The sequence below is a fragment of the Ornithorhynchus anatinus genome, chromosome 13 (assembly GCF_004115215.2).
Source record: "Ornithorhynchus anatinus isolate Pmale09 chromosome 13, mOrnAna1.pri.v4, whole genome shotgun sequence".
NCBI classification, from domain to species: Eukaryota; Metazoa; Chordata; class Mammalia; order Monotremata; family Ornithorhynchidae; genus Ornithorhynchus; species Ornithorhynchus anatinus.
The window spans coordinates 5,874,696-5,897,597 of record NC_041740.1 but is presented as its reverse complement, the minus strand read 5'-3'; the positions used below and the strand labels follow the sequence as shown (position 1 = coordinate 5,897,597).

General features: G+C 50.8%; 1 protein-coding gene across 1 annotated transcript; it reads left to right on the top strand.

Moving 5' to 3' along the window:
- The first annotated feature begins 296 nt into the window (after positions 1-296).
- SHH (sonic hedgehog signaling molecule) lies at positions 297-14,370 on the top strand. Its single transcript, XM_029077267.2, has 3 exons — positions 297-696; positions 6,772-7,033; positions 9,999-14,370. The coding sequence occupies exons 1-3, from the start codon at positions 388-390 to the stop codon at positions 10,853-10,855; spliced, it is 1,428 nt and encodes a 475-aa protein (XP_028933100.1). The 5' UTR covers positions 297-387; the 3' UTR covers positions 10,856-14,370.
- The last annotated feature ends 8,532 nt before the right edge of the window (positions 14,371-22,902 follow it).

Below are 22,902 nucleotides of genomic sequence, written 5' to 3'. Positions count from 1 at the left end.
AGTACTAAAGGCAGGCTTCTCTCACAAGCGTCTCTAGGCTTGCTACCATTAAAATCAGCCGCTTTTTGTCTCTTGATTGCTTTCTCGCGACCCAACTCCGATGTGTTCCGTTATCAGCGACCTACAGCCTGCCATTTCAGCACCTGTCTCGATAGGGATCGGTGGATAGTTGAAGGAATCGGCAAGCAGGCGAGGGCGTATAAGGAGAGAGAGTGAAAGAGAAGGAGAGAGGGAAAGAGAGAGGGAAAGAGGAGAGGAGAGCGATCCGGGGAGACAGCCAGACATACACACCCACACACACTCACACACTCAGACACACACATACACACACAGACGCAGACACACACACACACGCACACACACGGAGCTTTGAAGTAACTGGATTCAATGGACGAGATGCTACTGCTGGCGAGATTTCTGCTGCTGGTCCTCTTCTCGGCTCTTTTGATCTCCTCGGGGCTGGCGTGCGGACCCGGCAGGGGGTTTGGGAAGAGGAGACACCCCAAAAAGCTGACCCCTTTAGCCTACAAGCAGTTTATCCCCAATGTGGCAGAGAAGACCCTAGGGGCCAGTGGAAGATACGAAGGGAAGATCACCAGAAACTCCGAGCGATTTAAAGAACTCACCCCCAATTACAACCCTGACATTATATTTAAGGATGAAGAGAACACGGGAGCGGATCGGCTGATGACTCAGGTAGAAGCCTGCGATGTGGCATTTGTGTTTCTTTAAAAAAAAGAGAGAGAGAGAGCGAGAGAAAAGACCAGAAAAGAAAACGTGTAACGCAGCTATCCCATACCGAGCCTCTGTTTTTAGTCTGATTGAAAAGTAGCCTCCTTCTTCCTTCTCTCCCCACCTTTGCTCCCCACCCCTATCCTTTCCAATCCACCCCCTTCTTCTTCTTCTTCTTCTTCTCCTTCCACTGATGTGTTTTAGGTGTGCACCCTGAGAAGTTTGCGAGGCGGTGGGGTGCGGTAGGCTCGAAGGGGACGCTCTGCTTTGACTGCATTGATTTTGTTTTTATTTTGCTGGGGCGATAGTCCTTAGTCCTGTACCAGCCCGTCATTTCCCCGCAGCTTGGAGGACAGGGCTTAGCTTGTCGGGGTAGGACATTCTGAGATGGATTCGGTGTGTTGCCGGAGGGGTGAGGAGGAGGGTAGGTAGAGAGGGCGGCGGGGAACCCCCCCAAGTGACCGTCAAGCCACCCTACCTCCCCTCCCCAGCCCCCCAGGTTACAGAGGCAGCCCCTGGACATCGGCTCTCCAATCTCAGAGTTTTCCTCTATTCAATCACCATGATTTCTCAATCCATCCCATCCCACCCCACCACCTTCTCACTTAGCGCCCGACGAATTCTTAATTCGGTAAACTGGGAGGGTGGGGGGGAACTGACCTCACAAAAGGCGGCGGCGGCTACTGCTCTTCCGTTTCTGCATTACATAGCTTGCATTGCAATCCCATCATTTGCAATGGTGCTCGTCCGAGCGTGAATATATTGATATTTCTTTAAGGATGCTCTAGCTGTCTTTCTCTCCGGGTGCCCCGGGTACCTCCGTCGGGGTGTGTGTTGGGGTGTGTGTGTGTGTGTGTGTGTGTGTTGGGGGGGGGAGACTTACAACTTATTACCACTGCATCGCGCCAGTTTTAAATCAGATGGAACAAGAATTACAACCGAATAAATATTGGAAGGTGGGGGGTGAGGAACGGGGAGAAGGAGAATAGATGGAATGCGGAACCATTTTAGGCATTTTTTTTTAAAAGCGCAAAACAAACATTCCCTTCTTCCCCCTCCCCCTCCCGAGAGGTCTGGGCAGCGAATCCGCTCTCAGTGCCGGAGTTTCTGAAACTCCCTGGATCTCTAAGCGACGACTAAATGTGGAAAATGGGTTTCCTGCCAATGTAGGTCAGCATCGCCGGCGTTGCCCTATTAAAATATGAAGTCCCACCTTTGTGCCGGGGAAGGCGATGCTGCTGGAGAAGCCACCGGCTGGGAGAGGAGAGGGGTCCAGAGGAGACTGCCTTTTTCCCATTCCCTCTATTCTTTGACCTGATTTTCTTTGGGGGAGGAAGAGGAGGGAAAGGAGGGGGGCATGGCTAAGTCTTTTGATAGACGTTTCGGGATGGGGGGGGTGAGAGTCTAGGTGTAAAGGGGTGTGTGTGTGTGTCTTCTCGGTCCTCTTCCTCCAGGATCTCTTCCCGACCACCTTAAATCTTACTGTACCTAGGAGTGTTGACGCGCGCTCCTGGGCCAGATTGAAGCGCGAGCCTCAATTAAATCCGCACAGGCCACAGCGCGCGCGGCGATGGCTGCGTGGGGAGGGAGTTTCCCAGCCCGGTAAACCGAGCGGGAGAAAACGGGGTAACGGAGGGCGGGGGAGTCTGAGCACGCTTTGCAGGATGTCTGTCCGAGACCCAGCGACGGAGAGGCACCCACACCCAGACAGCCCCCCGCTTCTCCGCTTAGGGCCCTCGGTCATCCCCGCCGCACTGAGAGCTGCGAGGCGGCCGAGCCGAGCACCAAGTCAGACGCATTTTCAGCTCCACTTACTCCTCCTTTATCGATCGCAACGGCTAGGGTTTCAGTCCGTATCCTTTTTAAGACGGCGGAGGCTGAGGCGGCTGCTGCTGTGGCTGCGACTGCTGCTAAGACCCGGGAGGGGATGGGGGCGGGGCGGCGGCGGAGGAGGGAGGGTAGAAGATATTTATCTCCTCCACTCCCATAGAATCCCCCCCCCGCCCCGGCCTGTGAATTAACAAAATAATAACAGCAGCAATAGTAATTAAATAAAACTGAGAGGGGGGAGAACAAGAAGGAAAGGGGGGAGGGGCAGAGGTGTGGTAATGATGTTTTAAAGAGCCGGGTGAATGGCTGGAGAGGAAGCCCGCAGACTATGTTGTAGCGGGAGTGGTGTAAGTGTGTCTTCTTTCTCCTTCACTGCAGCCTCGGGGTTGCTCGTGGGTCTGCCTGTCTCTCTCCCCCCCCCCACCCCCCGCCCTCCCCTCCCTGCGTGGCTGCCCTTCCCTGGGAATTCAGTGCTGTGCCTGCTACACGGATTGCCACTCTCGCCGCATTAGCTGGCAGCATTTGAACTTCTGACCTTCTGTCAACTTCCCTCAGACGAACGGACGAAAACAAATAGTTCCCCCCCCCCCCCCAGTGACTATTCCCGTTTCCAGCACAATGGAGTTGGGGGCTGGGGGTAGAGTGGGTGACAGCAGACGCGTAAAACTGCCCCGGCCCAGGAAGGGCGGGGGGGTGAAGAGCTAGAAATCAGATTCATGCCCCCTGTCCATTAAGAACCAGCTCCACACACATGTACATACACGTCTGTGTGTGAGCAAGGGTATGTGTTGGAGGGAAGGAGAAGGGACATTGGATCTTAATGATCCAGAGGTGGAGAATTGAGGGGCGGGATTGCCTCAAAGGTAAAGAAACGCCCAGTGGTCTTCAGGGTCGTCCAGGCCTTTAACGTGTTTCCTCCCCTGTTATAACCCCGCGTTCTGCTCTCAAATGCATGACTTTTTCTTTTCTTTTTTTTTCTTCTCTGTGACTACTTCACAAGTCCTTCAACCATGGCCAGATCTTCCCCGAATGGAACTGTTAAACTTTCAGGGCAGTTCTTGAATGCATTAGCTGCTGGTTAATATTAACTGGAGGGAAGAGAGAAACGCACACACGCACACATACACGTGTTCAGGCTCGGGCAGGGCAGGTCCAAACTTTGAGGTGACAATAGCAAGTGGGGGCAGGAGGGGGTGTCCAGGGAGGGACATGAAGCCGACACATTAAAAAAAAAAATGTACTTCCTGTTGGTTTGGGGGTGGGAGAGGCAGAGGTGGGGCAGGCTTGGTGGGGTTGGGGGGTTTGGGTATAGGGCGAAGCCCACCCGGCTGTTTATAGTGACAGGTACCTGCTAAGTGCTTCCTCCGAGCGATTCATTTGTGAAGAGATTAGGGAGCTTGGCAGAGAAAGGGGGCTTGTTGAACAACTTTGCCTCCGCCAACACAAAAGCCTGCGCCGAGGCAGCCCTGCTGGGCTTCACGGTGGCTGAACAGAATTGGGCTTGATTCGTGGCACACGACCCAATGAATTAATAAATAGTCTGGGCTTCACGGCTTTTGACTCTGACAATCCAGCTCAGCCGGTATAGAGGAGAGAGTCCTTCACGAGGAGGTGGTAACTTCCTTTTGCCAGAAAGAATTTCTGCTGATATACTGGGACGGGGGAGGGGAAGATCAGGAGGAAAGGCGGAAAGCTAAAAGCAAGATCTCTCTCAATCTGTGTGTGTGTGTGTGTAAGCGTGCGTGTCCCAGTCCTCACTGCCGTCTTCCTCCGTGTGGATTTCTTAATTTCCGAGGGACGCGGCCTTGGATAGCTCTCCCTCCTTTCATTGTTGTCCCTGAGACTGTTTAATGTTTCACTTTCCTTGTAGTTTCCTACAAGGAAGAAGGCAAGGGAGGAGGGACTGAATGTGGAAGAGATGAGCTTTGGGCTGAATTCGTGGGGGAGGGATGGAAGGGGGGGGTGTCAGAATTTGGACTCCTTTCCCCCTCTCCACCTCAGCTATAAACCACCTCTGGTCGGTGATTGATTTTCACGTAAATGCAATGCATCCTTCTAGTGACCTCACCCAAAACGAGCAGTGGCCTGCTTTCTGGTGTTTTTTTTGTTTTGTTTTGTTTTATGTTTAACTCCCATAACTATATTGCCTTTTTTATTGCTGCCAAACACACAAGTGAACTTTTCCTCTTAAGCAATCATGTCACGTCCCCTTAGAAGGAAGGCAGCAGGAATAGTATGAGCTGGGGCTTCTCTGCTTTCTCCTTCTCCTCTCTGTCTCTTCTCCCCTTTCACCTTGCCCCTGTCCACTTGGTGCTGTCAGAGGGCCCTTTGTGGTGTGCGGTTTTACATATTGGTACTGCCTTGGGGAGACCTGCCCTGGATAAGACCGATCATGTCCTGGCAGAGGTAGTCATGGTATATATCGAGCACCTACTAGATGCCATACTAAGTGCTTGGGAAAGTACAAAAGAAGCACAAAACATTTTCCCTGACCACAAGGAGCTTACAGTCATAGCAGCAGCAGCAGCGGCAGCAGCAGCAGCTTTTAGTCCTCTCTCCCTCCTTCTCTTCCCCAGTTACAAGGGGTGATACCTCCAGGCCAAAACCCTTTTTCCTTCCCCACTCTTCCCAGTCCCACTTGGCATTTTCCCTATCAGTTGTCTTAAAATCTCATGGAAGTAAGAGGCCAAGCCTGAGAATTTTAGATTCAGAAACGCTCCCGTTCATTCCCCCCACCCGAAAATGAAGTGTTTTTCACCAGGAAGTCTACAGAGGCTGAGGCTGGAAGGCAATAACCTAGGCAGCCTGCCCCTGCCCTGCTTCTTCCCTTCACTACTCTCTCCCATCCCCCACCTCCATCCTTCTCCCTATCTGCTACTCTCTCTCTCTCTCTCTCTTCACACACACAGACACACACAGACACACACACACTTAACCTCTTAGGTTTGCTTCTCCAAACTTGCCGGACACCATTCTAACTCTGGCCAAGGAAACAAGAGAGGAGGAAGGGAACAGGTTAAAGAAAACAAGAAACACAATCAGACCGCAGAAAACCCAGGCAGAAAAGAACTCCATGGAGTAAAAAGAATGTGGCCCTCCAGATAAAGAATGTTTGTTATCCCAGCCCTGGCCCATATTGAAAATTATAACTCACCTGATTGCTTTTGCTTTAAAAAAATCCAACCACCTTTGCTATCAGCTCACTCCCCCCTCTTGTTTTTTGAGGGTCTTTCTTTTTTTTTTTTACCTTTAACTGGCTAGTGGGAGTGAGGATTGTGGGGAGGGGGCCTTTAGGGGAGAGAAAAGGGAAGGGAATGGGATAAGTGGTCGCTTTTCCTCTGCAAACAACAGGTCCTGTAATTTTCAAACCCCTGTAACACACAGTTTCTGGGCCCAGGACTCTGGTGGGACCCAGCTGAAAATTTAGGATTGGGAGAAGTCCAGGGAAAGAGGTATTTTCCTGGGGGTCCCGGGGTCTCTCCCAGATGCCTGGAGTTAGAGCAGTCTGGAGCAGACCAAGGTGGAGCTGGTGGATGGGGAGCCTGGCCAGCGTGAGGGCTCAGGAGCATTTCCCCGCGGAAAGGGAAAACTAGGGCCCTGAGTGTGAAATCCTTGAAGAAACTGCCGATATCCCCAATGAGCTAGCGCGGCCGGCGCTCCCGCAGCAGCCGGTGGAAAGGGAACGGGTCCCCACGCCCCCCTTGTCCCCCGAACCCGGTCCCCGGATCCACCACCCCACAGGCCCGCCGGATTGCGGGAACCGAGCAGGGGTCGGATGTTTAGACCCTCCCCCAAGTGGGGCAGGATCCCAGGTGCCCGCCCATCCTGCACTCAGGGGGTACCCCCTAAGCGCCCCCAGCTCCCTTCCAACTTTATCCGGGCTGCGGGATCTTCTCCCCTCTGCGGGCTTTGCGCTTCGCAGAGAGTGGTGGGGAGGGGTGGGTATTGAGGGTATGCGATTGGGGGGGTGGGGAGGGGTTAGTGGTGGCCATGGAAGGTGCAATTTACAAAGGTGCGGGGCAGGGATGAATTCCCCGGGAAGCGCCCCATCCTTTCGACCATCCCACCCCCTATTCATTCGGTCGTAGTTATTGAGCGCTTACTGTGTGCAGAGCACTGTACTAAGCGCTTGGAAAATACAGTACAGCAATAAAGAGGAAATCCCTTCGTGTCTCCCCTCCCCCCCACCCCGCCCCCTTGTCTCTGCAGCGATGCAAGGACAAACTGAACGCTCTGGCCATCTCGGTGATGAACCAGTGGCCCGGGGTGAAGCTGCGGGTGACGGAGGGCTGGGACGAGGACGGCCACCACTCGGAGGAGTCGCTACACTACGAGGGCCGCGCGGTGGACATCACCACCTCCGACCGCGACCGCAGCAAGTACGGCATGCTTGCCCGCCTGGCCGTGGAGGCCGGCTTCGACTGGGTCTACTACGAGTCCAAAGCCCACATCCACTGCTCCGTCAAAGCCGGTAAGGGGGGACCTGGGAGGTGGGGGGGGTCGGTCTCTCCGTCCCCGTCCTTGCCCCCTCCCCAGGGAGCCCCCGACCCCGGAGGCGACAATCCACCCACCCGCCCTGCGGTGGCCGCTCCGAGCCGGGGACTCTGTGCCCCCTGGGGAAGGAAGAATAATAATAACGGTATTTGTTGGGCGCTTACTACGTGCCCAGCATTGTTCTAAGCGCTGGGGAGGATGCAAGGTTGTCCCACCTGGGGTTCACGGTCTTCACCCCTATAGGAGGTGACAGGCATAGAGAGGTTAAGTGACTTGCCCAGGATCGCACAGCAGACAGGTGGCGGAGGCGGGATTTGAACCCAGGCCCTCTGACTCCCAAGCCCGGGCTCTTTCCACTAAGTCACGCTGGAGATGGGCCCTCGCTTCCCCTTCGGGCTCCGCTGCGAATGCCGGGCTCAGACCGGGCCTTTCTGAGCCTTTCCTGGGGCCTCCTCAAATGGGACCCGAGCCGTGGATGGGACCCGAGCCGTGGACAGGGGTGTTCCCCGGGTGCAGAGGCTGCTGAGAGGGGCCGGGGGCTCTGAGGGGTTTCCCTGGGCAGGAAATCAGGCCGCTAACCACGCTCCACCACCGCCGGGGGAGGGGAAAGGGTCAAACTGGAGTTTTCGCCTGGGGCCCTTTCCGTTTTATTTTAGAGGTTCTTCCCCCCATCCTAGCCCCCCTCCGCAATCAACAACCCCCCTGCCTCTAGCCAGACCCAGGATCCAAGGTCGGTGCTCGCTAGAGTTTCTATCAACCCACCGCTGCGCGCCTGTGGATTTTAAACTAACTAAATAAACAGAACAGCCCTACTAGGCGCGCAATAAACACTACAGTCCCCGCTTCCAAACATCTGGATGGCCGCACGCTCGGAAGCCGCTATTATTATTATTAGCCCGGCTAGAATTACCTCCTGCCGGGGGTGCGGGCCAAGAAAGTTGATTTCATCTTGTGGTATATCCCCGGGTGGAGGTTCTTCCTTCCTTTTTTTCCCCCCCTTCCTTTCCTGGGCTTGCAACGCCACATACTGTTGCAGACAAGGAATAACTAGGAAGAAGAGAGGCGGGAGATGAAAATCCTGACTCCAAACCTTCCCCTAAATATTCCGAATCGGTTGAGGTCCCTTTATCTCTCAGCATAAGTTGGCGCGTGTAGCTAAACAGTTCACAGTGAATTCCGGAGGGGATGTTTTCTCCACCGCCCCGCTTTGGTCGTGGGCACCTAAACTATGTTTTAATGGCATCCTTTAGTCGAGAGACACTTTGGAAGTGTCAAGAAACACTTAGTGGTAAGAGAAAATAATGGGCTCTCCGTAGCAACAGAAAAGGGGGGAAACTCTATTACGGGGATAAGCTCCGCAGGAAAGAGAATCACCAATGAAGGGTACTTACTGAGCACTTACTGGGCGCGGAGCACTGTAGTAAGCGCTTGGGAGAGTACAACAAAGTTGGTAGGCACGTTTCCTGCCCAGAGAGACGCTGGAAATCTCATTCGGGAGGCGGAGGGGAGGGTGGAAGCCGGAAACTCTCAGGTAACACTTTTGGAAATTGGGGGAGAGGGAAAGAGGGAAACCAGTGGGGAATTTGAGGGGCGGGGAGAGACACCTGCGGGAGATAGTAATCGTTCCCGAGCCATGCTGGGACCTCTGGTTGGAGCGGGAAAAATCCCACCACCCTTTATTCCATCTCTCTCTCCCCCTCGCCACCCTCTATTTCCCCACATCCCTCCTCCAAAGTGTCCCTCCGAGGGTGGGATGAAGCTTGCAACCCTCTCCCAAATGAACAGCGGTAATCCATCTTGGGGGAATCTTTCATGGGGGAAGGAAGAATTCCGAGGAACTTAAAGCTCCTCATTGAAATTCCGAACACACTTGGGGTTTGGGGGCAATATTTAGTGCGTGTCAGGAAGGGTCGTGTGACTGTACTACATGGGTTTTCAAGAGCCCGGGGTCGCATACCGGGGGCTAGAGCCGGTTTCGAATGGTCAGACGCCCGTTTCATGACGGAGAAGCTGATGAGAAGATTAGCGGGCCCCCCTCGCCCCCCCACCTCCATTCCCCCTCCCCTATAATTCCGGCAGGAAGATTCTTTATCTCGATCTCTATTTGCGAAAAGTATGATCCCGGAGATTGGAATGCAAAGAAGAGTTTCAGTGCCCCCTCCCCTCCGCCCCCTCCCCCCACCAATTCTTTTCTCTCTTCCCTCCACCCCGAAGGCCCGAATTATTGTCATCAGGACAGAGCCAGACAGAGAGCGAGGGGCTGCGGCCAGTCCTTAGAGCAAGCTCCTCCATTTAAAATTCAAATACACATCTTGAAGTGTCTTGGAAAAGTGGCTTCTGCTGAGCAAATAGAGCTTGTGAGGACTTGGGTTTTTGGAGAGTATGTGTGTGAATTGGCACATAGGGGTTCCTGCACCTGAGCAAATAGTGGGGTGGGGGGGTGGGGAGAGCGGGAGAGAGCGCGACAGAGTCAGGAGGGAAGTGTGTGTTTGGGGGCGGGGGGGGAGAATTAATGGAAGTGTCCTCTCTCGCAAGAGCGTCTCCCCGTTATTCGAGGAATCGCAACGACAATGCAGACCCCTTATGGGATTTTAATCGGGGAGCCCAAAGGAGGCCGGCTTTTTTCACACCTCTGCCCGTTCCCTGGCCCGCCCGTCGAGTCGCTACGACTCCTCTAGGCCGTCCTCCATTCATTCGGGAGCGCGGAGTGAGCGCCCACGAGGTGCAGAGCGCCGTTCCTCCCCCCGGGCACCACGGAGGGGCGAACACGGCGGCGGGGCCTCCGCCGGGCACCGGGGCGGGGAGGCCGGCTCGGGGGGCGACGGCGCGAACCAGCCCCGAAGGGGGTTGACGGGGGGCGGGCGGGCGGGCGGCCCTCCCTTCTCGTCCCCCCGGCCCCGCCTGACCGGGCCCTCTCCCTTCCTCTCGCCCGCCCCCGGCAGAGAACTCGGTGGCCGCCAAATCCGGCGGCTGCTTCCCCGGCTCGGCCACGGTGCACCTGGAGCAGGGCGGCACCAAGCTGGTGAAGGACCTGAGCCCCGGCGACCGGGTGCTGGCGGCCGACGACCAGGGCCGGCTGCTGTACAGCGACTTCCTGGCCTTCCTGGACCGCGAGGACGGCGCCAAGAAGGTGTTCTACGTCATCGAGACGCGGGAGCCCCGGGAGCGGCTGCTGCTGACGGCGGCGCACCTGCTCTTCGTGGCGCCGCACAACGAGTCGCGGGACTGGCCGCCGCCGCCGCCTCCGAAGCTGCCGCCGCCGCCGCCGCCGCCGCCCGCCGCGCAGCCGCAGCTCGCCTCCCGCCGGCGGCCGTGGCAGGAGCCGAGGCCGCCGCCGCCGCCGCCGCCGCCGCCAGGGGGCGCCGGAGGCCGCAGGGCGCTCTTCGCCAGCCGGGTGCGGCCGGGCCACTGGGTCTACGTGGTGGAGGAGCGGGGCGGGGCCCGGCGGCTGCTGCCCGCCGCCGTGCACAGCGTGTCGCTCAGGGAGGAGGCGTCGGGGGCCTACGCGCCGCTCACCGCGCAGGGCACCATCCTCATCAACCGGGTGCTGGCCTCCTGCTACGCCGTCATCGAGGAGCACAGCTGGGCGCACTGGGCCTTCGCCCCGTTTCGGCTGGCGCACGCTCTGCTGAGCGCTCTGCTCCCGGGGGGCGCGGCCCAGGGGCCCGGGCTGCCCGGCGCCCCGGACGCCCCCGCCGCCGGCATCCACTGGTACTCGCAGCTGCTCTACCAGATCGGCACCTGGCTGCTGGACGGTGAGGCGCTGCACCCCCTGGGCGTGGCCGTCAAGTCCAGCTGAAAAAAGCCCGCGGCGGCTCAGCGAGCCACGGCCGGCGAGCACGGGACGGGACTCCGTCCCTCCCTTCCTTACGATAAGAATAAATCATCATCATGCAGACAGACAGACAGACAGACAGAACCACCAGAGTAGGACAGTCCAAAGTAGACCTTAAGGAACGAAAGACCCCGGGAAGGTGTGGTGTTTAGTTTAGTTTTTAACTCCGTTGTCGTGGTTGGTTTATTTTGGTCGTTGTGTTTGGCTTTCTTTCGTCGTCGTCGTCGTCCTTTTCCCCCTCCTCCTCCTCCTCTCCTGGATATTTATTTGTTTGGTATCCGAATAGATGTTTTAAATGATATGAACCGGACCTTCAAGAGCCTTAAATAGTTTGTTTCTGGGATAATTTATTATCACGCGAACTGCACTCACAGGGGGAAAAATAATTATTTTGTGAGGCCAAGCGAAACTGCTCAGAGTCTATTTTTCTACACGTCCCGCGCGTCCTGACTTTCAGAAAGCAAAATTCCGTCCTCTCCGTTCCGCCTCCGCATCGCTCCTGCTTTCAAGCGGATGTACACAGAGACATGCTTCATGGGGGGTCCATAAATTATATTTTTATACGCAGAATTGTAAATTAGATTTTTTGAGAGATCAATACTTAACTGAATTACATTTCGTTTTTTGAAATAGTGTAAAATATGAGAATATATTATTTTAATTTAACTAGTTTCAATTGTAACGCCATCTCCGGTATTGTCTTCACGGTTCGACATTTGCTTTGTCAACGCTATCTGGCCACCTTCTTGGAAGTCAAGACTGTTACACACGCTTTTGATTTGCAGACCGCAAGAACTTCGTTATTTTTAACTTCAAAGATTTATTAGAAAATAATATTTTTTGAAAAGCGCACACGGTGATGAGCCCGCGAGGATGGGGCCTGTAGTTTGTACAGAGAAAAAACAAAAAAAGGATGTTTTGCATTAATAAAATGAGAAATAACTGCTGTAAATTTACTAAAATGTATTTTTGAATATTTTGTAATAGTTTTAATAGTTTTATAGAAATAAAATGTGCCATGCACAGTCTGGTTAGTATATAATAACTAAGAGTTCCCGTTGCAGCCCGTTTTTTGGTTTTTTTTTCTTTTGGCTTATCTGTTTAGGAAACATGGTACTGAAAGGAGTCTCCGATATTATATATTTAGATGTGTTGTTTATACTGTGAATTCAGATGAACTTAAGTAGGTAACCAAATACATCAAATCAACTTGTTTATTCTCATCTCTTGAGAAACCTCAAATTTGTTTCTGTTTGTTTTGTGAAGCTGTTTCTACACTCCCATGGGATTTCTTTTTTAAATCTCTCTCTGGCAAAATGGGATGTGCGTGGCAGAGAGGAACATCTGCAAGAGAGGTTTCAGTGGGTTGCCTCCTCCTTCCCTCTCGGCCGTCGTCATTCTCGGTTTTGGTTACCTGTGGTCTTTCGTCCCCGTTTGGCTCTTCCAAATAGGCCCCATCTTATACCTTCCGACTTCCCATGGGTCGACCTGGACTTCTGAGTTTTCATGGCTAGGATGGCCCCCTCCTGAGCGATATCGCTACCAAGCGCCACCCCTGAGCTGAGACTACCTCCAGGGTGGGATTTGCCTCCTACCCGACTTGACCGACGGGGATTCTCTCTTCCTCTCTTGTCCCTCTTTGGAATTCACCAGGGACAAGGGTGAGAATTTGCCTTGGAAGATAGGGTCAATTCTCTTCCGGCCCTTTTTAGGAGGGCCGACTCAGAAAGAAGGAGTCTCGGTGACGGTTGCCCTTTTCCCTCCCTCCCACCCCCCAAGCTACTAGCTGAGACGGATCCAGAGATGACCTAGGCCCGTTTTCCTTTCAAGCTGTAGTAACCACTCCAGCGGCAGTGTCTAGGAGGAGGAGTTCCCTGCCCAGCTAGAGAGTTGGAGACAGCTAGAGGACCGGTGCACTGGGCTACGGGTTGCAGTGCTTATTGGTGGCTGTGAGCTGTTTTTCTCAGAGGAGTGCAGTGGGCTGTCTCAGACAGCTGCAGTGTCTGGGAAATTTGAGCCATCTGCCGGAGACGGCTGCCGTGTCTGTAGCAGCAGAGCCAGACGTCCGCCTCAGGGAGCTGCGGCATCTACAGCAGTGGGGTTGTCTGCCTCGGGCCACTGCAGTGTGAGGCAGCATGGAAGGTGTTCGACACCTCCCCTTTGTGAGGGTAACGGGACCTGAAAGGGTGAAGTGAAGGGTTCTCTGCCTCCCACCCAGTTTGGGGCTTGGATTTCAACTCTGCCTGGATGTGGGCTGAGATTAGGTGTGAGCGGATGGTAAATCTGAACCGAATTGTGTGGGCGCTTCATTGGCCGTAAATGCGCGGTAACCCAGGCTCTGGGAAATGTGATGTTTGTCCTCTTCTCTGGCCCGAGTCTGGGCTTTTTATCCATCCTTGCTCAGATGTGCCGTGTTTGTCTTGCAGTTGTTCCAGATCTGAACTAGGACTGGGCCCGGAGTTGGACTCCCTTTCCAGTCGCTGGCACCCCCTGGAGCTACACGTGCAGGCAGGAGCACACGCTGCTCGTGGCCTCCGGCCCCGGCGGTGTCAGGGACTGGAAAGGAAACGGCCCCCGGGGGAGGGGCAGAGCTGTGCCTCTGCTGTGGGTCTTCCCGCAGGAATCCCACCATTTCCCATTTTCCAGGTCCAGCCGCGTGCTAGGAAGGGGTCCAGAGGGCTCTCGCACTTGCACAAAGTGCCAGAGCGGGGTCAGCTTGGACCGTAGGAAAAACAGGCATTTTCTGGGCGGGGGGGAGATCTCTCCATACTGACAAGGTTCGCTCTCCTGCCTCTCTGTCTCTTCTCCTCAGAGGCCCCTTTCTCTCCCTGGCCAAACCCAGTCGAGTGCCAGCGTCGAGCCCCGGTAGATTGAGGGTTTCTTCAGGGAAAGGGACACCAACACGAGCGGTGGTAGTGGGTCCTCAGTGCTTTTCGCCTTGCTAAAATAGTGTTGGCTCCCAGGAAGCTGTTCCTCCGCCAGTCAACTTGGGGAGCAGCTGGAATATCTCTAACAGCCCTAAACTCAGAAGCCCGGGCCGGGGAGCATCTGCTGCTTGGGGGATGACCAGTCCTTTCAGCTACGCCATCTGGTGTTGTGTTTCCATTGCTTGTTCCACTCCATCCTGTCCCTTTTCAACTCCATCCTTGAACAATGCCTTCACAGCTTTATACTAAGAATCGCCCTTCTTCGTGAGTACTTGGAGCTAGCTCTTTGTTCGAGGAAGCTCACGGCTCTGAGATAGGCAGGAGCTTCAGGCCTCCTCTCACTGGATTGCAAAACTGTAGGTGCGGCCCAGGGGTCTCATTTTCAGGGCTTGACTACTGGCAATAGTTTGTGTAAAATGTACGCATAGTGGTTGCTGCAGACCAGCTCATGACGAAATACATATCTATTCCTGTTGAAATAATGTATGAGAATGTACTTGAAGCTATTATCCTTGTGCTCTGTTGTTTGACCAATTAAAGAAATTACAGAGACTTTCTGAAATGTCTATTATGTGACAGCATTCCCGTTCCATACTGTCAGCTATTCATTGTGTCCTTCTACAAGGTTCTGATTAAAGGCGGGTGAGGGCAGGGTAAGGAGAATCAGAGAGCGATTACCACCTCTGAATGGTCTCAGTGGATGGCTAGCATCCAGCTGAGGGGATTGTCACTTGAGGCGGAAGGGCCGGGATGACTCACGGCAAACATGGAAGGAATGCGAGGTGAGCCGTGAAATGTGGTTTTGGGACCGGGGATATTTCCCCCCTGCTCCATTTGATCTCTGGTGAGACTGTATAACACACACACACACACACACACACACAGAAAACACAAAAGAGTGAAATGCTGGGCAGCTGTGCCAGGGAGGCTAGTTTGTCCCAAGCTTTTCCCAGGGATGGGAAAGGAATCGGCTACTGATCCGGGAATGCCCTATTCAGATCCTTCTCTGCTTAGGAAGAGGAAGTCAAGCTCTCCTGTTGATTTTCATCATGCAGTACGAAAGATTTAAGCCCCACCTACTGAACATTAAAGGGATGTAGGAATCTTAACTCCAAATGGGCTCCACAAGCTGGATTTTCTGCTAGATTCACCTAGGTCCTCATGACTATGTATAACGTTCCCAAACATTTAGGGTTGAACTAAAAGGGAGAGGGATTCTTGGAGCAAAGTGGGCTGGGGATAATTGGTTTGCAATTCCAGCATGACATACTTTTCAATTAGAATTCAAAGGAAATACAAATGAACATTTAATTTCACTCATTACTGCGAGCTATAGGGGATCCATAGAGGTTATTAAGTCTGCGACAAATTTCTCAGTAGCCATTTTTGCCCGGTGGTTTACTTAACCAGCCAAATTCAGGTGTTAATCAGCTGTAAGCTTAGTTTAAAAGTAGAATTGTGAAAAGAGAGGAACTGACGATTCCATTCATACTTAACCCCTTCTCCAAGCTGAAGTCTTGTGTGTTTGAAATGGAACAAAAGGAAAGCAGAATTAAAGTTTACTATAGAGAATGGGTGAAAATTACCCCCTAGGAGGAGATAAAGACATCTGGATTTGGGTATCTGGATTTACCCATATTTGGGTATGGATCTATATCTATGTAGATCTATATCCATTTATGTAATATACATAGCTCTAGATGTGTATATATATATATAGGACTGAGAATGATGGTTGAAAACAATGTGGAAAAAAGGAAAAACTTCACACAAATGCTTAATTCTACTAAAGGAATAATCCGTATTTTTGTTACTATTAATAAAAATCACCAATTAATAATAAAAATCATCATCCTTAAAGTCCATTCCAAGTCAGGAGTTCGCTTCAAACAAATCATTTGGTTCACATCACAGTGATCTGAACTATAAGAAACAGGTGTCACTGTCAAGTGGGGAGATGCCAGGCTGGAAACCTGAGGAGTTGGGAGAGTCACTGCAAGATCTCTTTATGCTTACACAAGGGCTTGGATGAGACCTTGAGATTCTAGTACAGGTCCAGGGGGCCTCCCCAGTCTCCCCCATACCCACCTCACCCTGGACCAAACTGGAGAACCTGAGGCTGAGGTAACAAAGCCGATAGTGGACCAATGAATTATACCTTGAGCCTTTCCTCAGGAGGAGCCAGTAGATATTACAGATGAGAAAGCTCATTCCCCCAAGGATCTTTCAAGAATGGATTAAGATGCTCCCTAATATAGTAAAGGAGGATGGAAGTGCTGGGGGAAGAAGGCTGGAGGCAGTGTTTTCCCTTATGGAAAGAGCATGGGTCTGGGAGTCGGAAGGGCTGAGTTCTAATTCAGGTTTCACAATTTGCCTGTCGTGTGTCTCTATGTCTCATTTTCCTCATCCATCAAAAGTATTTATTGAGCATTTACTGCATGCAGAGCACTGTACTAAGTGCTCAGGGGACTAGATACAGTCGAGTTGGTGTACACATTTTGTGCCCACAAGATGCTTACAGTCCAGAGGGGAAGACAGACATTAAAATGAAGTACAGAAAGAGGCAATGTACATACACCCCGTGGGGCTGGCGGTGGGGTGAAAATTTAAAAGGGTGCAGATCCAAGTGTATAGGAGATGCAGAAGGGAAGGCTAATAGGGGAAATGATAATGGTCATATGGGGAAAAAAATACCTGTTCTCCCTCCCTCTTACATCATGAACGCTTGTGGGTCTGTCAGTCCTGTTTATCTACTCTGGTGTTTAATACAGTATTGGGCTTAAACCATCATCATTATTATAAGAAGACCCCCTAAGCATCCCTTTCTATCCTCACTTTGGGATTCTGCTACCCCAGCTAGTCCAAACCTGAACTTTGGTTGGCACCACAGATTCCCATCTGCTTGTTTTCCTCCTGTGGATCCAGAGGACAGGATATTCAGCTACTTGCAGGACTTCACCGCTCTGCTACATTGGGTTCTTTTGTTCCCTGCTTGGGGATTCAGGAAACCCGAATTCTAGTCCCAATCCTGATCCTGACTGTAGTTGGATTATGTGGGCAAAGGTTGTACAAGCACTTTGCAATGCCCTGCACACCTGCCCAACTGCTACCTTACTGCACTCAGTGCCCCAGCGGGAAACCACTGGCAGGGAGGAAAGGGTGCGAGTGGCATTGTGCCAATCCATTCGCACCAAAATCAATTCCTCTGCGCAACTTCTGGGACCTGAAATCTCACGGCTGAGGCTCATCGATCATTCCCGAAGGGAAACTCCATCGATCAATTGTATTTATCGAGCGCTTACTGTATTCAGAGCACTGTACTAAGCACTTGGGAGAGTACGATATAAGAGAGTTGACAGAGCCGATCTCTGCCCACAACTAGCCATCATCGTAACACACCCTGGCTGAACAACTCTTTGGAAACTAAGGAAGATCACCTAAACAAGGTGGTCAAACCCCACTCTCTTAGTCTCCCATGGTCCTTTTCCTTTGCAGCAGTCCAGTCCAAGAGTTTTCATGTGAATGAGTCTCACTCTCATGCCTCCACGTTTAGAGTGACTGGACACCAGAGTTCTTGGGAAATTGGGGCTTCCCGGTCCCTAAATGGAATGCAAGCCCCTCTCGCCATGCAGCCCAGCCTCGAATCAGGCTGGGGATGGTCAGGACCCCCATCCCCACGAGCACAGACCGGGGTCTGCTGTTGAAAAGGGCAGTTCTGCATCCCCTCGGATTTAGGTCGGTTGGCGACTAAACAAGGGTTGGCAGGAAACCTCGAGCTTCGTGAGACCGTCATTATTTCCTATTAATAATAATGATGGTATCTGTGCTTATTATTATAGGAAATAATGATGGTATCTATTAAGCACTTATTATGTGGAGAACACCGTGTCAAGCGCTGGGATTGAGATTACACTAATCAGATTGGACAGAGCCCCTTACCCATCCTGAGCTCCCAATTTTAGAAGGAAGACAACAAGAGGCAAGGAGGCAAAGGAAAAAAATAGTGCTAGCCACTGCAAATAGTCATAACACAACAAGGGACAATGTTTTTGTGTACATCTTTGGAGAAGCAGAGTGGCCTAGCAGAAAGAGCATGGGTCTGGGAATCAGGAGACTTGGGTTCTAATCCTGGCCCTGGCACTTGTCTGCTGTGTGACTTTGGGCAAGTCACTTAACTTCTCTATGCCTCAGTTTCCTCATGGGGATTAATATTTTGAGCCCCATGTGGGATGGACTGTGTCCAACCTGATTATCTTGTATCTACACCAGTGCTTAGGACAGGGCCTGGTATATAGTAAGCCCTTAACAAATGACATTAAAAATAATAATAGCAGTGAAAATAATTGTTCGGAATTGTGGGTCCCACACTGGCCTTTTCGGCACATACAAACACTCATAGGTGAATTTCCCTGTGAGTGACATCTTCAAATAAGGATAGCTATTATATAATATTTTCATATATGTATACATATCATTTTATCAATGCCACCACATCATATTAAAGCATTTGGGTGATGAGTTATCTTCACAAACCGATATAACATATCTACACAGCCATTCATGGAGAAATGCACATGCACTCAAGCACACAGATACACACACTCATGCATTCACACACTCATGCACCCAGATGCATCCACTCAATCAAAAATCCACATTCTCTTGCACCTGCACACTGTGCGGTGGCTTTTAAAATTGCAGCTCCACTGTTTTAAACTAAACCAACTGCACCGGGCAGGATGATAGTTATGAGATAATTGGACCAAAGAGGATCACTGAATCCTGAACCCGAAACCCCACTCATCATTAATCTTCAAAGATTGCTTGCATTTGGGGGAACTGGAAATGAAGAAGGGAGCATTTTTGGAAGAGAACCACTGAGTGACATGACCCCAGGCATAAAATCTGACATACGTAAACTGAAGCGGCTCTAGATATGTTCTCACATGGACACGCTGTGTGTCTTCCACCCCTTCCTTTCAACACTTGGGCCGCTTTCTGACCTCTCTCTCAGATAAATGACACTTCTCGCACGGTTATGCAATTGACATATGAGTCTATCTAGTATTCCATTAGGTCGCAGCATTTTTCTTCTTCCTCCTAGGTGCACCTCAAAGGAGGAGAGGCCAATGGGTGAGAGGCGGGGGGGGAGGCAAGGGGAAGGACAGAGATGGGAGAGAAGGCTTTCTATCTTCCTCAGCCTTGCACATACCTTTATCCATCAATCAATTGAAGTTTATAAGCACTTTACTGTGTGCAGAGCACCATTCTAAGCACTTGGGAGAGCACGATACAATAGATTTGGTAGATACGATCCCTGCCCCTCAAGGGATCTAGCTGGGGAGTCAGACATTAAAATAAATTCCAGGTAAGGGGAAGTCACAGAATACAAGGATATGTACAAGGAACATGGCTACCAACTCTGTTATAGTCTCCCAAGTGCTTTGTACACTGCTCTGCACAAAGTAAGTGCTCAATATATACATTTGATTGATATATGGAAGTGTTGAGGGGGTAGAGGACGTATGCCTTCATTTTCAGAAATTATTTCTCAGAGAAAATTCTGTAAAATGGGTTTAGCTTCAATCCCCGCTGCCAAAGCCAGTATCGTCTCCTCCTCCTGCCCAGACCAACTCCACAGTTCTTCATGAAAGAACACAAGTGTCAATTCACTCAGTGATTCACTCAGCATATGTGGCGTCAATTTGACAGGTGCCCACACTATGCTCTCCTTGGTCCTACTAGGATTTCATATGAACAGAATCAATCAATAGAATTTATTGAGCGACTGCTAAATGCAGATTACTGTACTACGTGCTTGGGAGAGGACAGTACGATAGAATTGATAGACATGAGAAACTCTGTTTCTATCCTCCAAACCCTACTGACCTATGGTAACACAAACCATAGCTAACTGACTAGTAGTAGAGTTGTCCTTTGGTTCAAAGATGGCACTGCCAATGGCAAGACTGAAAACCCCAAATTTATGAGCTTTTCCAAACGCTTTGAGGGAAGGGACCGTGCCAGTGCTTAGCACAGAGCTCTGCACACCATAAGTTTTCAATAAATACATTTGATTGACTGATTATTAGTACTGTTATACTCCCCCAAGTGCTTAGCATCTATTTTGGTTGACCCCCGGCCTTCCTCTGTGTGCAAAACACTGTACTAAACACTGGAAAAGAATACATCAAGGATTATTTAAGACTTGTTCCCTGGCCCTCAATCTAAAAAGCGGAGGGCTTTTAGAACATGAGGAAAGATGAATACCCAACAAAAAAACACCATATAACAAGAATCACTACTTTCAAAGTCCTTGGGACATTTGAGGTTTAATTTCTATTTTGCCTTATTGTATTCCTCGAGTGCAGTAAAAATGCTCAGAAAATACCACTGATTGATTAATTGATAAGCATTCAAAAGGCAAGCTTTATATCTACTAAGGGAAGCCTGAAGACCAGAGAGGTTAAGTAACCAATCCCAGGCTACACAGCAGACCAGAGAATAGCATGTAGGCATTTTGGCTTCCTGTCCTCTTTCCACAGAGGCTACTGCCTCCTGGTGAAAAGGAGCTGAGACAGAAATTCCCACCTCTGCTCCAAGAGACACTGTCAGTCATCTCGCAGACATGCCCTAGACATCTCCGCTCTCCAGCAAGTGCAGCCCTAAGGACTTGTTGGCTGGAAGAGCTCACGCATCAGCCTACTTCCCTCCCTGAAGAACAGTCTCTATTTATAGGCAGGCTTTCTGGTGTACGTCCTTAAAGACTCAAGTGCTCAGTAGGAAAAAAAAAAAAAAGAGTCTTTTTAGGTCAGGGAAAGTGAGTTTAAAAATATCCAGTATTTTGAGAAACCTGCTAAGGTACCAGTATTTAACAGGGTAGAGAGGGTTTACTTTGTCTTGTTTAGGGGCAGGATGCCTGGATTCTAAATAGGCCCCTCCCTGAGGCAGGGTCAGTTCCTTAGACACCAACGTAAGGTCACCATTTGTCCGATGTTCAGTTGGTCTGCCCGTTGAGTAGTACAGATACAGTACAGATGCCTGTCTGTCTGGGATTTTTATTTTCAGAGCCCAGCCAACCTCTGCCTCAGATCCTGCCTCTGAGTCTCCTGGCTAGGAAGTGACACCCACATCTACAGGGATCTGGGAAGGGAACAAGCCACTGGGACAAGGGAGGACTGGGAGAAAGGTGCTGAATACTGAAGCTTCCCCTGACTTTGCTGACCTGGTAATGTAATTTATGTAATCTAAGGGTAAGATAAGGACACATGGGAAACAGTTCTTTGCAGAAGTCTGAAGAACCTATAAAGATGAGGATCAGGTCACTTGGGATCACCTGCCACCCCTCCCTCCCCCTGTGCTTCTGAGCCGTGGAACTCAGCAGTAAGAAGATAGATGCCCGAAATAAAAACATGGGACATATAGATGCCCAGTGCCATAGTTGTACCCAACCGAGGACAAAGCTTCTGAAAAATGAAGTGCCCAGTAGAAAACTGGATAACTGACCACCCTCCTGATTGATCTGATCACTGGATTCTAAAGTACAAGTCTCAGAAAAGCTTCAAAAAACTGAAAAAAAGACATCTTTCATCCATACCACCAAAAAGTCAAAGAAGTCAGAGGGTCTTTTCTATCTCCATTTTTGACTAGTTAGTAGCAGCTGCATTATACTTTTCAGATGGAAAAATATATTCTTTAGCCACAGGTAGAACTTAGATATGACCGGCAGACCAAAGCACACAAACTGAGACTATATTTCTTCAGGTATATGATGTGATTTCCATTTTTTTTAAGGTCTTTATTAGAGAGTGCAGCTATATATAACTCTCTGCCGCATCCATGATCATGTATCAGGCCTGACTGGCTTGGGAGATTCTGAGTACAATGAAGAAGGAGATGGAGGGAAGGCGAGGCCAACAGTGGAGTAGACATTTCAGACTGGTAAACACAGTCCTATTCTCGGCCTTTCTTGGAAAAGGGAACTGTATCGTAGGCCATTTATGTCTGAGATATGAGGATATCGCTTAGTACAGTGCTCTGCACACAGTAAGTGCTCAAAAAATACGACTGAATGAATGATTGGCTTCCCTACGCAGGTAAAAGAAAGACCATAATGTCACTTACACGTTTTAAGGACACTGGAGGTAATATGTATTTTACATATACCATATCAATGCTATTAAGCATCTACTGAGTGGTAAGCACTGAACAAATCTCCTGGGAGAGTACAGCTACTAACTCTCTTAGAACAGTGCTTGGCACATAGTAAGCGCTTAACAAATACCATCATTAATATTATTATTATACTCTCCCAAGCACTTAGTACAGTGCTCTGCATACAGGAGTTCAATAGAAACCACTAAAATACCATTAAAAAAAGCCCAAATCCAAAGAAACCCTTGTATTAGGCCATTCTCTCCCAACTGCTTAGGTGAAGCAACGTAGCTCAGTGGAAAGAGCCCGGCCTTGGGAATCAGGGGTCGTGGGTTCTAATCCCGGCTCCGCCGCTTGTCAGCTGGGTGAGTTTGAGCAAGTCACTTCACTTCTCTGGGCCTCGGTGACCCCTATCTGGAAAATGGGGATGAAGACCATGAGCCCCATGTGGGATGACCTGATCACCTTGTATCCCAAACAGCACTTTGCACATAGTAGGCGCTTAACAAACTCTACCATTAGTGCGATTACAGTGCTCCACACATGGTGGATGCTCAATAAATACAGCGTGGCTCAGTGGAAAGATCCCGGGCTTGGGAGTCAGAGGTCATGGGTTTGAATCCCGGCTCCGCCACTTGTCAGCTGTGTGACTGTGGGTGAGTCACTTCCCTTTTCTGTGCCTTAGTTACCTCATCTGTAAAATGGGGATTAACTGTGAGCCTCCAGTGGGTCAACCTGATGACCCTGTATCTACCCCAGCGCTTAGAACAGTGCTCTGCACATAGTAAGCGCTTAACAAATGCCAACATTATTACTATTCATTCAATAGTATTTATTGAGCGCTTACTATGTGCAGAGCACTGGACTAGGTGCTTGGAATGGACAAATCGGTAACAGATAGAGACAGTCCCTGCCCTCTGACGGGCTTAA

What these genes read in the sequence shown, in the direction of transcription:
- SHH (XM_029077267.2), top strand. Translation starts at nt 388, where the DNA reads ATGGACGAGATGCTACTGCTGGCGAGATTTCTGCTGCTGGTCCTCTTC. An exon ending in CGGATCGGCTGATGACTCAG is followed by an intron (nt 697 to 6,771) that starts GTAGAAGCCTGC and finishes TTGTCTCTGCAG; the next exon opens with CGATGCAAGGACAAACTGAA. An exon ending in CCACTGCTCCGTCAAAGCCG is followed by an intron (nt 7,034 to 9,998) that starts GTAAGGGGGGAC and finishes CGCCCCCGGCAG; the next exon opens with AGAACTCGGTGGCCGCCAAA.